This window comes from Monodelphis domestica, chromosome 5 (genome assembly GCF_027887165.1).
Source record: "Monodelphis domestica isolate mMonDom1 chromosome 5, mMonDom1.pri, whole genome shotgun sequence".
Taxonomy (NCBI): domain Eukaryota; kingdom Metazoa; phylum Chordata; class Mammalia; order Didelphimorphia; family Didelphidae; genus Monodelphis; species Monodelphis domestica.
The window spans coordinates 238,817,901-238,833,536 of NC_077231.1; the positions used below are offsets into that span (position 1 = coordinate 238,817,901).

At 32.3% G+C, this 15,636-nt stretch overlaps 1 protein-coding gene across 8 annotated transcripts in view; it reads left to right on the forward strand.

Annotated features, from left to right (window-relative positions):
- The window catches only part of DYNC2I1 (dynein 2 intermediate chain 1), a 122,962-nt gene that overhangs the window by 39,102 nt on the left and 68,224 nt on the right, over positions 1-15,636 (forward strand). For 7 of the 8 annotated variants that reach the window (XM_056799983.1, XM_056799984.1, XM_056799982.1 and 4 more), the window contains 5 exons: positions 631-689; positions 2,480-2,537; positions 10,116-10,181; positions 11,114-11,191; positions 12,187-12,487. In XM_056799983.1, coding sequence (XP_056655961.1) covers positions 631-689; positions 2,480-2,537; positions 10,116-10,181; positions 11,114-11,191; positions 12,187-12,487 — 562 coding nt within the window. Of the gene's footprint in view, positions 1-630; positions 690-2,479; positions 2,538-3,791; positions 3,944-10,115; positions 10,182-11,113; positions 11,192-12,186; positions 12,488-15,636 lie in introns of those variants that run through there. The other variant, XM_056799985.1, reaches the window with a different exon arrangement.

The following is a 15,636-nucleotide window of genomic DNA, read 5'->3' on the forward strand; positions in this document are numbered from 1 at the left end:
TGTTAGTCATGTCTGACTTCCTGATTCTGTTTTGGGATTTTCTTGGCAAATATATTGAAATAATTTGCCATCTCCTTTTCCAGCTCATTTAACAGATGAGGAACTGAGGCAAATAGGATTAAATGACTTGCTCAGGGTCACACTCTAAGTGACTGAAGCTTGTTTTGAATTTTGGAAGATGAGTCTTTGTGATTCTGAGCCTACTACTATATCCACTGTACCACCTAGCTGCCTGATGAACTTTTTGATACCTAGAATTTGTTATATTTTTTAAAGGAATTAAAATAAAATCTTGGAACTATATGAAAAATTGTTAGCATTCCGTTTTTCATCTTTTTCTCAGACACGGTGCACTAATTTATTTAAAAGGTCACTAGAACATAAAATAGACTATTTTTAGGCCCAGTTGGAACTGCAGATGATATATTTTATATAACACCATAATTTATTTTTTAAGACATTTATATTTATTGATTATTTTTATTTGTAAATCACTCTCCATTTCCCAGTGTATCTTTCTCCCCTTCCCCTGCAGGTACTATTTTAAAATTTGAATTTGTATCTGTTTTATGTAGATGTTTTCCTAATAGTTTAAAAAATAATGAAAATCATTATTACTTTGTTTCACAGACTAGTGACCACAGAAGTGGAGGAGCAAATTCCAAAAGAGAAAATATATCTATCATCCAGTAAGGAAAATGAATAATTTGATTCCAGATATGTATTTCATAGTTCTTTTAGGCGTTACTTACAAATTCTACATTTTTTCTCTAATTTTAATTAGGGTTATAGGTGAAGGAATAAATGGAAAAGCTTATATTAAATACTAGGACTGTGTGCTAAAAAGTTGCTGGGGATATAAATAAAAAGGGAGATACTTCACTCACTTCCCTCTCAGAGAACTTATTATGTGCAATAATTGTGTTCCTGCAAAGTCATATATGAATATTTTAATTAAAATCTAACTTTAAATGCTAGTGGAAAAGTTTGGTATCTAAAGGAAACCTTTGGGAAGTAACTGAAAATAGAAAATACTACCTTTATTTTATATAAATCTATTACTTTGCGTTTGTTCAAGTTCAGGTATTCCCTGCTCACTTTCTGAAAGTATAATCAACTTGGAAATATTAATAATATACTGAAAAAGGTAAATGATTTACTATCTAGTATATTCCAGTAGTCTGAAAAAGTCCCAGAACTTGTAAGTGAACTATTTATTTCCTTTATCATAAACATGAAAAGTTAATTATGCTCCATATAGATAGGAATATAACAAGTGTGGTCATTATAACAGTTTGAGTGTGAGTAAAGACATTTTGCTTTCCTTTTAATATCTGGCTTGAATGCAGCCAGGTTCTTTATTGCTTTTATTGCAGATTCCATAAAGTTTATCTTTGTTTTCTTGACAACTTGACAACACTTTTTTTCATATATCCCCATTCCCAGAACCCCCTCTCTCTTATTCCTGAGATTCCTAGGCCTTTTGTAGTCTTTTCTTACATTCCTTTCTCAGTTTATTCCATACTTGCTGTCACTCAAAGGGCACCACCCTTTTCCCTCCCAGAACCCCAGGATACCCTTATGTCTTTTGCAGTTTGTTGAAAGTGATACTGAACTCTTCTTGGAAATTTTTGCAAGCAAAAAAAAAAAAGAATTCTTGAGGGTATATTGGTGGAGTGAGCAGAATTTTTTAAATGCACACTTGCTAATATCATTCTCAATATCCTTCCTTTTGCAAAGATTTGATGTTAGCAACTTGGAATTCCACTTCTAAAAAGCTGCTAACTCTGGCTTTAGAGCAGGGATTTTTGACCTAGGATATCTGTACATTGCCAAAAAGGTCTAGAGATAGATTTCAGGGGATGTGTGAATTTAGGCAAGAAAAATAATTGCATCTTCATTTTCACTTGATTTTAGCTGAAATAACATTCCCTTCAGTTATGAATTTTAAAAAATACATTATTTCTAAGGAGAAGCACATAGATTTCATCTGACTGCCAAGGGCGTCTATGACAAAAAATTATGAAGAAATCTTGCTTAAGAGAATTAAAAGCTGTGAAAAAGCTTTTCCTTAGAAATATTTGCTTTTTATAAAACTTCTTAATTAAATAAAGACATTTAAATGCAAACATTAAATGCCAAAATTATTGATAGCCTTTATTATTTTTGCTAGCCATTAGTAAGCCATTTAGAAGTACACAATTGGATAAGAATTAGGGTTAATTTTAAAGTAAAACTCCCTGATTTGTAGAAACATTATATCTAACTTGGGATGAGGTATCTAATAAGAGTTAAGGAATTTGCTAAAAACCTTCCAAAGACAAAGTACAAACCTAACCATAAATACTTAAAATGATGGGCTAATACATTTTTAGTTTGGAGAAACCTTATTAATATTTGCTTTTAATGGTAGTTCTTTCTGTTATGTGAAAAATGTGATGATTATTCCTTCTAAAACTTTGTAATGTTTGGTTTCTAGACGTGTAGAGAATTTAGGAAAGACTGGTGGAAAGGACAACAAAGACACCAAAAAAAAGGTAAGTTTGCTTTTGGAAATCCATAGGTATCATACATTTTATCATAAATTAAAATTAGCAGTGTATAAATCAAATACATCTAGTATAACAGTATGTCATGAATGAATAAGAAATAGGATCATATGCACATAATTAAGGGCAGCTAGGTGGCACAGTGACTAGAATACCAGACCTGGAGGCAAAAGGACCTAAGTTCAGACCTCAGACATGTACAGATGTGTGACCCTGGGCAAGTCACTTAACCCTGTTTGTTTCAGTTACCTGAGATATTTTTGTATAACCCTTTTTATATCTTTGGGGTACAAACCTAATAGTGGTATTATTAGATCAAAGGGCATGCATTCTTTTGGGTATAATTCCAAATTGCCTTCCAGAATGGTTGGATCAATTTGCAATGCTTAAAAGGAGTGTATTAGTGTCTGAATTTTGCCACATCGCCTCCAACATTTATTATTTTCCTTTACTGTCCTATTATAGGCCAATATGTTAGGTGTGAGGTGGTACCCCAGAGTTGTTTTGATTTGTATTTCTCTAATCAGGGGAGATTTAGAACATTTTTTTTCATGTGGTTATTGATAGTTTTGATTTTTTTTCATCTTAAAACTGCCTATTCATATTCCTTGACCATTTGTCAAATGGGGAATGACTTGATTTCTGGTACATTTGACTTTTGGTTCCTTATATATTAGGGAAATTAGACCTTTGTCAGAGGTTTTTGTTATAAATTTCCCCCCCAATTTGTTGCTTCCCTTCTAATTTGGTTGCATTGGTTTTGTTTGTATAAAACCTTTTTTAATTTAATGTAATCAAAATAATTCATTTTATATCTTGTAATGTTCTCTATCTCTTGCTTGGTCTTAAATTCCTTTCTTTTCCACAGATCTGACAGGTATACTATTCTATGTTCAACTAATTTATTTATAATTTACCTCTTTATATTTAAGTCATTTACCCATTTTGAATTTATCTTGTTATAGGGTTTAAGATGTTGATCTAAACCTAAATTTTCCCATACTGTTTTCTAATTTTCCCAGCAGTTTTTGTCAAATAGTGAGTTCTTGTTCCAAAAGCTGGGATCTTTGGGTTTATCAAACACTAGCTTGCTGAGGTCATTTACTCCTAGTCTATTCCATTGTTCCACCCTTCTGTCTCTTAGCCAATACCATATTGTTTTGATGATTACTGTTTTGTTTAAGATCTGGGACTGCTAGGCCCCATCCTTCCCATTTTTTTCATTAGTTACCTTGATAGTCTTGGTCTTTTGTAATGGTTATCTACAGGACAGTTATAGTTGGTCCTGAGGGAGCTGTTATGGTTGACAGATGAGTGAGGAAAGGGAGGAGTCAAGATGGAATGGCTGCCAGATACATTCCCTATTTCACCACTCCAGGGCTGAGAAAATAGAGGTATATCTCAGAAATATGGGTATCACAGGTGATAGGTCTGTGTTGGTAGGATGGAGGGGAGGGCCCCTATTGAATGGTGGTGGGGATACCCCAAAATAGATGAGCATGGATCCCCTAGAGGTACAAGACTCCCCTTTGTTCACCAACCTGGCAGGGGCCTGACTGGCACTGAGTAATGGCTGATTAACTGCCTCTGGATGCTTGCTTCCTTTATGTCCTTTGAACAAAGTCTTTTCCTTTATCTGACTGTGTTTGAAATAAGGCTTTAATAAATCAAGATATCTGAGAGTGTGGAGCTGGGTAGAGGTTGAAAGGTGTCCCTTACTTCTTAGTCCCCAAGGTACTTTTTTCTGGAAGCCCTGGGGCTAAGCAAAAATTCTCCTTCCCTCACCGAGCTCCTATCTTAACCGAATCTAGGATATTAAGGAAATTAGGACAGAAATAAGGCAGGGGCTGAAGATCGTTGGGGGTGGGGGGGTACTGGCTCAAGGCTGTTCAGTCTGAGGCCCCTCAGGTCCAATGGGACCTGAATCTTCTGATGTTGATGAAGGTGTCAGGCAAATGAGTCTTTTCCTGGAAAGTTTCAAGGCTCATCCTCTGGGCTAGTCTCTGTGGGCTGGCTCTTGGACAATCTCGAGCAAGGCAAGAATCCTCCTCTCACCCTGAGATCTCAGATCCAAAAGCTCCTTCTTCTCCTGGGATCTCTTCCAGGTCTCCCTTGTTCTTTTCTCAGCCTCCTTTGCTCTCTCATTCCAATGGTCATTGTCCATCAAATCACTCTTTGAACATTCCATTCTCTCCCCTGCATCCTGCTCTTACACTTTTGTTTTTCCAAATGAACTTTGTTATAATTTTGTCTAATTCAATAAAAAAATTTTTTGGTAGTTTGATAGGTATGGCACTGAATAAGTAAATTAATTTGGGTAGGATTGCCACTTTTATTATGTTAACTTTTCCTACCCATGAACAGTTAATGTTTTTCCAATTGTTTAGATCTAGTTTTATTTGCGTGAAAATTGTTTTGTAGTTGTATTCATACATGACATTCTGACATTCATACATTCATACATCTTTTGTGATAGCAATGTGATTTGTATTTGTTTGGTTATTGTTATGGTTAATTATGTGGATGGTTTTCCTAATATTAAATAAGTCTTACATTCCTGGTATAAATCCCAACTGATCATGGTGAATAATCCTTGTGATAATGTGCTATAGTCTCTTTGCAAGTATTTTATTTAAGACTTTTGTATCTATGTTCATTAAGGAGATTGGTCAATAGCTTTCTTTCTTTGTTTTTGGTCTTCTGCTTAGGTATCAGTACCATATTTGTATCCTAAAAGGTATTTGGTAAGACTCCTTCTTTGCTTATTTTGTCAAATAGTTTGTATAGTATTGGGATTAGTTGTTCTTTGAATGTTTGATAGAATTCACTTGTGAATCCATCTGGTCCTGGGGACTTTTTCTTAGGGAGTTCCTTGATGGTTTGTTCAATTTCTTTTTCTGAGATGGGATTATTTAAGAATTCTATTTCCTCTTTTGTTAATCTAGGCAATTTGTATTTTTGTAAATATTTATCCATTTCACCTAGATTGTCATATTTATTGCCATATAATTGAGCAAAGTAGTTCTTAATAATTGTCTTAATTTCTTCTTCATTAGAGTTGAGATCTCCCTTTTCATTTTTGATACTTTTAGTCTTAATATCTTTCTTTTTTAATTAGATTTATCAGTACTTTATTTTATTTGTTTTTTTCCAAAGTACCAACTCCTAGTCTTATTAGTTCAATGGCTCTTTTACTTTTACTTTTATTAATTTCTCCTTTAATCTTTAGGGTTTCCAATTTAGTTTTTAACTGGGGATTTTTAATTTGTTCTCTTTCTAATTTTTAAGTTCCAGGCCCTATTCATTGATCTCCTCCCTCTCTATTTTGTTGATATAGGCACTCAGAGATATAAATTTTTCCCCAAATACTGCTTTCACTATATCCTATAGATTTTTATATATTGTTTCAACATTGTCATTCTCTTCAATGAAATCAGTAATTGTTTCTATGATTTCTTTTTTTGAAACACCAGTTTTGAAGAACCAGATTATTTAGTATCTAATTAATCTTAAATTTGTCTCTTCATGAACCCTTATTAATTGTAATTTTTATCACATTACGATCTGAAAAAGTTGCATTTATTATCTCTACTTTTCTGCAATTGTTTGCAGTGTTTTTATGCCCTAGTACAAGGTCTATATTTGTATATGTACCATGTACTACTAAAAAGGTATATTCTTTTTTATCTCTGTTCAGTTTTCTCCAGATACCTGTAGACTCTAATTTTTCTAACATTTCATTCACTTCCCTTACTTCTTTCTTCTTACTTTTGGTACAGTTTATTTAGTTATGATTCGGGATGGTTGAGGTCTCCAACTAGTATGGTTTTACTATTGATTTCCTCATTGTGCTCCTTTAGTTTCCCCTTTAGGAATCTAGATGCTATACTATTTGGTGCATAAATGTTTAGTATTAAGATTACTTAATTGTTTATATTACCTTTTCGCAAGATGTTATTTCCTTTCTTATCTCTTTTAATCAGATAAGTTTCTACTTTAGCTTTGTCTAGTATCATGTTTCTTATGCCTGCTTTTTTTACTTTAGATATGATGCATAATAAATTCTGCTCCAGCCTTTTACCTTTAATCAGTGTGTGTAACCCTGCCTCAACTGTGTTTCTTGTAGACAGCATATAGTAGAATTCTGGTTTTTAATCCATTCTGCTATCTGTTTTCTTTAATGAGTGAGTTCATTCCATTCAAATTCAGAGTTATGATTACTAACTGGGTATTGCCCTCCATCTTACTTTCCCCTTTTGATCTTGCTCTATTCCCTTTCACTCTATTCCCCCTCACCAGTATTTGCTTTTTATCATCATACCACCACTTCCCCCACCTCCAATTACTCTCCCCTTCCCTTGTCTTATTCTACTTCTACTTCTCTGTAGGGTAAGATATAATTCTAAACTCAAAAATGAGTATATTTGTTTTTCCCTCTCTGAGTCAGTTACAATGAAAGTAAAGTTTAAGCACTGCCTGTCACCAACCCTTCTCCTCCTCTCTCCATAATGATTTTTCATGCTTCTTTATGTTATATAATTTACCACATTTTGTCTCTCCCTTCTCTTTTGTCTCTGCAATCCTTTTTCACACCTTGATTTTTTACATATCATATCTTATACATACATATCATTTTATATCATTATGTATACATACACATCATATCATCATAATTAGGTTACTTTCCCCACCCTCTTTCTAAGTATATTCCTTCTGTCTTCTCTACTACTTAAAGTAATTTTTTTGAGAATTACAGATATCCTCTTTCCATGTAGAAATAAAAACATTTTGATCCAAATGAATCCCTTAAATTTTCTCTTTCTAATTTACCTTATTTGGGTTTCTCTTGTGTCTTGTGTTTGGACTTAAGATTTTTTGTTTGGATCTGGCTTATACCTCAGGAATGCTTGGAAATCTTCTATCTTATCGAATGTCCATTTTTTTTTGCCTGAAAGAATATATTAAATTTTGCTGGATAGGTGTCTCTGGGTTGTAACATAGATCTTTCACTTTCCTGAATATCATATTCCATGCCTTCTGATCCTTTAATGTAGAAGCCACTAGGTCCTGTGTGATCAAATTGTAGCTCCATGGTATTTGAAGTGTTTCTTTCTTGATGTTTGCAGTTTTTTCTCCTTGATGTAGGGGCTCTTTAATTTAGTTATTATATTCCTGGATGTTGTCATTTGAGTGTTTCTTTCTAGAGATGATCTGTGAATTCTTTCAATTTTAATTTTATTTTCTTATTTGATAATATCTGGGCAATTTTCTTTAATAATTTCTGGTATTATGATGTCTTTTTTTTTAAATCATGGCTTTCAAGTAGTCCAGTAATTCTTAAATTGTCTCTCCTGGATCTATTTTCCAGGTTAGTTGTTTTTTCAATATGATATTTCATGTTTTCTTCTGTTTTTTTAATTTTTTAAAATTTGTTTTATTTTTTCTTGATTTCTTATGAAATAATTAGTTGTTAATTTCTCAATTCTAAATCTTAAGGCCTAGTTTTCTTCCATTAGCTTTTGATTCTCCTTTTTCATTTCTTCTTGCATTGCTCTCATTTCTCTTCCCCACTTTTCCTCTGTCTCTCCTAATTGGTTTTTGAAGTCTTTTTTGATTTCTTCTACAATCTGTGTCCAATCTATATTTTTCTTTTGGGCTTTGCATGTGTTTCCTTTGCTTTCACTGACCCCTTCTGTGTCTATATCTTGCTCTTTGTCTACATAAAAATTCTTTAGCATTAGGTGCTTTTTTTGTTTGCTCATTTTCCCTACCTTTTTTAAATAGGCAGGCTCTGTTTCCTGGGAGGTTAGGTTACCCTCTTAAACATTAGTCTTTCCTTGATGCTACCCTTAGCTTTTTCTTCTGTGTTTCTGCCAGTTTCAGTTTTTTCAGTATGTTATGATGGCTTGAAGGCTGAGAGCTCTGAGAGCCACCTCCCACTTTTGATTTAATTAACCTTGAGATACTGATAGTTTAAAGATTTTCCTCAGCTTTGGGCATAAGCTTTTGGTCTTACTCTGAGCTTGGTCATGTCAGAAACTGCTCAAATTCTGACCTTAAGCTTAGGTATAAGTTTTTTTGGTCTCACTGTTTACTTTACCTCTCCTGGAACTCCACCCTGAACTTTCTATTAAATGATCCAGACCCACTTTTAGTCTACCAACTACCCCAAATTAGCATCTGTGTCCTTACCCTAAACCCAGACTGAGACTCCTGGCTTTCCTGGATTTCCTCTGGGCCCACAGAGATCAGCCCACTTTAGCATAGATTGCCCTGGGCTAGGATTCTGAACTTTACCACAGGTTTAGAATTTCAAGGTATGTAGATTGATTAGACCTCTATTTGCCCAGGTAGTGTCTCAGGTCTGATTGCTGGCTTGGATTAGGTTCCAAATCTGGGTTAGCACATGTGGGGTGGGGTGTGTTGTTTGTTCTTGGATTGCTCTTTACTGCTTGCTTAACTGCCTCCTGCTCTCTGTGCTGTCCTCTCACCCCAGTGCCCCAGATTTTCTCTACCTACCTTTGGGGTTTTTCTTTTCTTTAAAGTTGTTTCATTCTGTCTCCTTGTTGGTTCTTTCTCTCCTGTATTTGTTTTGTGGCAGTATTTTAATATTGGTTGGAGAGGATTCTCATCGTGACTGAGCTTCTCTGCTTTACTCCACCATCTTGGCTTCAACTCTGGAAATGTCTTTTCTCTTGCTATTTCAAATAAAATTATGCTATTTATGATTTGCCTAAGTCACAAAACATTCATTGGGTTAGTGAATCAATGTCAGTAAAATATTACTAACATTGCAAAGGAACTAAAAGACTATATATATATATATATATATATATATATATATATATATATATATATATAGACACTTTTAGGTAGGAAGAAAAGTGAATGTATGTCTTTGCCTCTAAAGATCTTTTATTGTTGTAAAAAGTATATCACTAACACATGTCAATACCATCTCTTTTTTCTTCCTCCAACTCTCTGATGATAGAACTTTTTATAACAAAGTACATTTAAGCAAAATGAGCAACTTTATGTCTATGTGATAACAAAGATATTATGGGAGAGAATAACCATTTACTGGGCATAAATTGGTCACCCATTGAATCTTTTAGGATATCAGGTTAACTAGGAAGAAAGGTAAATTTAAAGTGCTTTTGTGACTTGAAAATTTATAGGTATAATTAATGTATATCACTCATCCTGAGTGCAGATGTGTGATTAGGAATATTTCTTGAATATCAGCACAAATAAAACTCTAATATGACTTATCCTTTTCCAAATGATTCAAAATGATTTTTCTGAACATGAGGACAGAACTCAGTTGAAATAAAGACATTTCAAGTTCACTCTAGTGAATCCTTTTCATTCTTTATAATTATAGATATTATTATTCATCTTTAAACATTATTTGAATCCCTTTAGATAGTGGCTTCTCTAGAGATTTTCTTCTAGAAAAATCTGATGTCTCCTGGTGATATTTTGAATTGAGATCTTGTATATAATAGGTAGCATTCAAGTCTACTTTTTAGACTCTTTCCTAATTTCAGTTTTTTAATCCTTTAGCAAACTGTTGAAGAAGCATTGTCTGTATGGAAATCTGCCCGAAGGCAATCAAGTGAAGAAAATGAAGTAAGGAGGAAAACCTACAAAAAAAATAGATGTTTCCATAGTTCTTTAATGTTTGCAAGTATATTCCATTCACATGACTCTTACAGTACCCCTGTAAGACACCCTGTGAGACAGATAGTATAGGTATAATATCCCCTGCCATGATGTAACTGAGATGCAGCTCAAGTTATTTTCATGTACTGGTAAATACTGGATGATTGGAATCCAAATCTGACCAACTCCAGGTCCAGTACCCTCTCCACTATATACCACACAGGCAACATATCTCAAAATCTAAATTTCAGTTACTGTTTTCAGACTGGTATCAATGTTTTTCAGTAGCTTTTGACTTGATTTTACTGGCTTGTCCTTAGTCTTAGTGAAGAGAGTTTGTATATGGGATTCTTATTTCAGCAAAATTGAGAATGGGAGAACATAAAAGAAGGATGTTATATTTATTCCTACTAACCAGTCACATTAAGAGCAGGACAAGAATAGAGAAAGTAAATAAATAAAGTAAAAATTCAGGCAGGGATAGGTGCTGAAATATATCTCAGTTTACCAATTTTTTTCCAAAATGTCAATTAATAATATCACTAAAATGGGATATTTTCTCATGATGAAAATATGCATGAACAGAAAATTTGAGAGTATGCTAGGAGCTATAAAAATGGTGGAAATTAACATTACTTATGTTGCTAGGGAAATAAAAGTGTGTATAAAATAGAACATATAACAAAGTGTTATACTTTTCTTGTTTGATGGAGCAATAGTATTAATTCATAGATATTTTAATATTTTTCCTCTTGCTTGCATTTTGATTTATGAAATAGATCAGAAATATTTATTAGTCCAATTGTATAAATATTAAAATTAATTCAATCTGATATTTTCAAGTGATGTCATTATTTTTACTTCCTTTTGTTCATACAATGTTTTGCTTTTTCTTTTAGGATATTGAAAAAGAAGACCTTGATTTAGAAAATGATGGTGCTGATGACTACACTGCCAATTATGAAGACGATTTTGAAGTACTCATAAAAATTGAGATTTTTTTTCTTAGCCTGAATCTTTTATTCTTAGTAGTAACTTAATTATAGCAATTTCCTTTTTTTATTACATTTCATATTGCCATTAATATACCACACCTGAATTATTTGGATACATTTTTGTCTATACATACATTTTTTACACTAAACCAAACTATCCAAAAGACTATAAAATTTGTTCCTTTTTCAGTTATACTTTGTCCAAAAATATTTAGGTACATTTGCCCATTCTCTTTATGATACCTAAGAATCTGGCATCATTAGATAGTTTATTTCTATGATGCTAGGACACTTTCTATATATATATATATGGGTTATGTAATTTTATAGCACAAATCAAAATATAACAAAACATAGAACATTTATGAAAATTTAGTGCCAACTTAAAATAATATGTGTGTGTATACACATAAAATTTCTTTTATTTTAGATTATTTATAATCCAAAATTTAGATTTCTTAGTCATTCAAAAACTAATCTTGGGGGAAGCTGGGTAGCAAAATGGTTAGAGCACTAGACCTAGACTTGGAAGGACCTGGTTTCAAATCTGGCTTTAGACTCTTCCTATCTGTGTGAACTCTGGGCAAATCATTTAGCTCTTTGTCTAGCCCTTCCCTTTTTTTAGAGTTGTTATAAAGATAGAAAGTAAGGGAAGACACAAAGTAAGGGTTTAAAAACAAAATAAATATAAAGTCTTCTTTTGGGGAAATCCTATTAAAAGCACATCCAGAGTAGTAATTTCTTTTTTTCATGTTAAGATACACACAAATATTTAAAACAATTTTTTGAGGATTTTCTAATAAATTTCATTATTAAATTTCAATATTACATTGGTAACAATGTAATCAGATATAGTGATTTCATCATTTGAAATGATCTATTCCTGAATTTTAAAAAATCTTTAATGTTGCTCTAACTTCAGTTAGGGTTAACTAACTAAAGAACAATCAGTAAGATCCTTATTTTTATTTTTGAAGGACTATGAAGATGACTTTGATAATTGTGATGGTAATGGTGATGGTGAAGGTGATGATGACGATGATGATGATGACGATGATGACGATGATGATGATGGTGGTGTTGTTGGTGGAGGTAATGCTGGTGTTGGTGCTGGTGAAAAGATGAAGGAAAGGGATGAAGAAATTCCTCTAGCCAGGAAAATGGAAATACAAGAAATCCAAAGAGCTATTAATGCAGAAAATGAAAGGATTGGTGCATTTCCTTTGAAGCGAATTCAAAAGCAATTGCAAACAGAAATTGAAAAGGAACCAAAACCAGGTATGCAAGTAAATGCAAATGATTTTTTTATTATTGTAAATTTTTTGAATACAAATATGTATTTACTCTATTCACATCTCAAAATGAGTCTTATCAGTGATAATAATTTTAATGGATTTATAATGATGCTAGACCTAACATAATTGATCATTACTAGATTCTCAGTAAATTGATTATTAGGTATGAGTTCAAGTTAACAGAGAGTACTTGGAATCAGAAGCTAAGAATTTCAAGGTGTTGATTCAATAGTATCTTATCCTTTTTTGTTTCAGAAAATAGAATAGCACTTTACTTATAGTTGATATAAAATTTTTATTGTTGCTGGTTTGATTTGACTGTGGTCCTTTGATTTGCCTCTTCTGAGGAAGCCAGGAATGTAACTGTCATAATGGCTCATGGGATTTGTAGGGGAACAGGGGAACAGGATTCTCTAACATAGCTAAAAATTACTAAGTTTATGGAGTTAGACACATTTCAGCAAAGTTTGTTATAAAGAGATTTCTAAATGAATTCTATTTTCAATTGATTTTCATTAGAGAAATTTTGTCCTTTTACTAAAATTCAAGATATTAAACTATACCACTCAAAATCTTGAAATAATATCCTAAGCAAGTTATAAGATAACGTTCCATAAAGTGAATAGATACTAGCACACATGAAATTCTGTTAATTTAGTTATCTGCTTCCCATCTTATGCATTATTTATATCGCATAGGAAGTACATAATATACTGATATATATTATAATATAATATAATTAATATATTAATATAATATACATAGGAAGTACATAATATATAGTATACAGAGTAGCAGTCTGTTAAATTATACAAATTTATTTCAATATTTCACAAATCATAAACTGTATTAAAATGTTAACTTGAATGATAGATTATATATTTTTAAATTTATGTAATATATGTATTCTGTGTATATAGTTAATATTATGTATTTTTTATTTGTTTTTTATCTGTCATTTGAACTTATTGGTCTCTTTCCCTATATTTCCACTTGCTTGTGTCCATATATATTGTTAGCATATCTTTACTTAAAGAAGATAAACACATGAAACTAAGATTACAAATGTCAAATCCTCCCTTAATAACTGAGGCTGGATTCTGGCTTTGGTGTTTGATAGTGTCTAGTCAATTGTGTGAATAAGGCATGATTCACTTAGAAGTTTTTTTTTAAGAACAAATTTTGATGGAAAATTTCTATTCCATAGACCAACTAGGTTAATACACAATTTGTATACTACTACTAATGATGATAATAACTGATGTTTATCACGTTTTACCTTTTGCAAAGTATTTTGAATACATTATCTCATTTTTACACAACTAGCAACTAGTCCCAAATAGTGATCAGCATACAAATAGACAGCATCCATTGTCTTATCTGATATAATTTTCTCATGAATCTGCAGGTGTTATTCATAGACTGTAGTTCTGAAAGAATTTTACCATATGGCACATATGGTATAGATGGTATCCTTTAGTAGCAACAGCAGAAACAAAATAGGTGTGGGAAGAAGCCCACAGATTTGGTTTAACATGGGATAGGCTGTGCTAGAGGCACAATTTGCAAATTAATTTCTTAATTTTGGAATACTGTTAACTGGAATTTCTGTTAAGCAAAGGATATTTTTATTGGAGATACTGGTATCTAATGTTTATTGATTTCTACTGGCCCTAATAATTTGTTGCTTAGAAACATCCAAATGTAATGATCCATATTCAAACTAAATTCCAGTGATTGCATTGTAAAACTTCCATATCATATCTCTAAATTTCTGAAAACTGCTGTTTTTTCCCTCTAAGTACCATGGTTCAAATGCACACAATTAAGTGGACCACAAGACCATATTTTTCAGTATTGATTTACTGTATTTTAGTTTGGTACCATATAGTTCCAGTAGTCTGAATTACATATTTAAAACCTAAGAAGCTCACCAAAATGAATTCTTTTTTCCTGTTTTTATATATTGTAAAACATTGCTATCTAAAATAGAGTATGAAAGTATGAGAGTAGCTTAATAGATTACACAAAGTATTTATTGAACCTATATTAAACACTAAAATTTCAGAGTGACTAACCTAGATATTAACCATTTATTGATGTATTGTGAGAATTACAAAATATGTCAGACATTTTAAAGTTCTCCCATAAAGCATTTATAATAGGAATACTAGACATATGCATACATTTGTTATGAATATTGTATGTCCATCAACTATTTTTTACATAACTTAACTATTATAACTGCAAAATAAAATAAAATAGGATTATAAAAATAGAAAGTGATTAGAACAGAGGCAGTTGAATAATAATCATTTAAAGTTGTAGAGGGCAAATTCACTAAGACACAGTAAATAGTATAGTCAGGTTTACATTCTATTCTTATTCTCATCCTGAAGTCATGACTGTAGTACTTCTTGACAGACTCATGCACTGAAATCTCTCCTAGACTTACCTCCTTTTCTTATTTTTTTTCTTACTTACCTTGAGAACGTTAGGTAAGAGATTTCTTTAGAAGTCACACTTTCTATTTATTTGAAAACTTCTTGTTCCTTTTCATCTGTCTGCATCTAGATGTAATGCTATTAATAATATTAAAATATCGTGGAGGTGAGTAAATTATTCTCTGGAAATAAACTGCTCACCTTGTCCTTTTTCTGTAGCACCAGATACCATGCCATGGTATCTGAAAGAGGGCATTTATCCCTAAAAGGTAAATTGTTTACTCAGAGGTTCAATGATATATCTGACATGGAGGCAGTGTGGCATAATGGAAAGATGGTAACTGAAAGTTCTAGTCCTGATTCTGTTTGTGTGAGCTGAACCAACTCATTTTATCTTTGTGTCTTATTTTCCTCATCTCTAAATCAGCAATAATGATATTTCTCTCACCTATTTTATGTTTTATGGGGAGATATATGAGAAAGCTTTTGGAAAGTAGGACACCTATACCCTTCTTGAATGGCAACACTCTATGTAACATCAAGCTAGATTTTAAATAACTTCATTCCCAAGTAAAGTCAGAGTAATAATATATAGCATTTTTCATATAATTTAGACTATAGTTTATACTCTCATTAGACATCCTAAAATTTGAACTACTAGGTTAACCCAGAATAATTTTCAGGACAG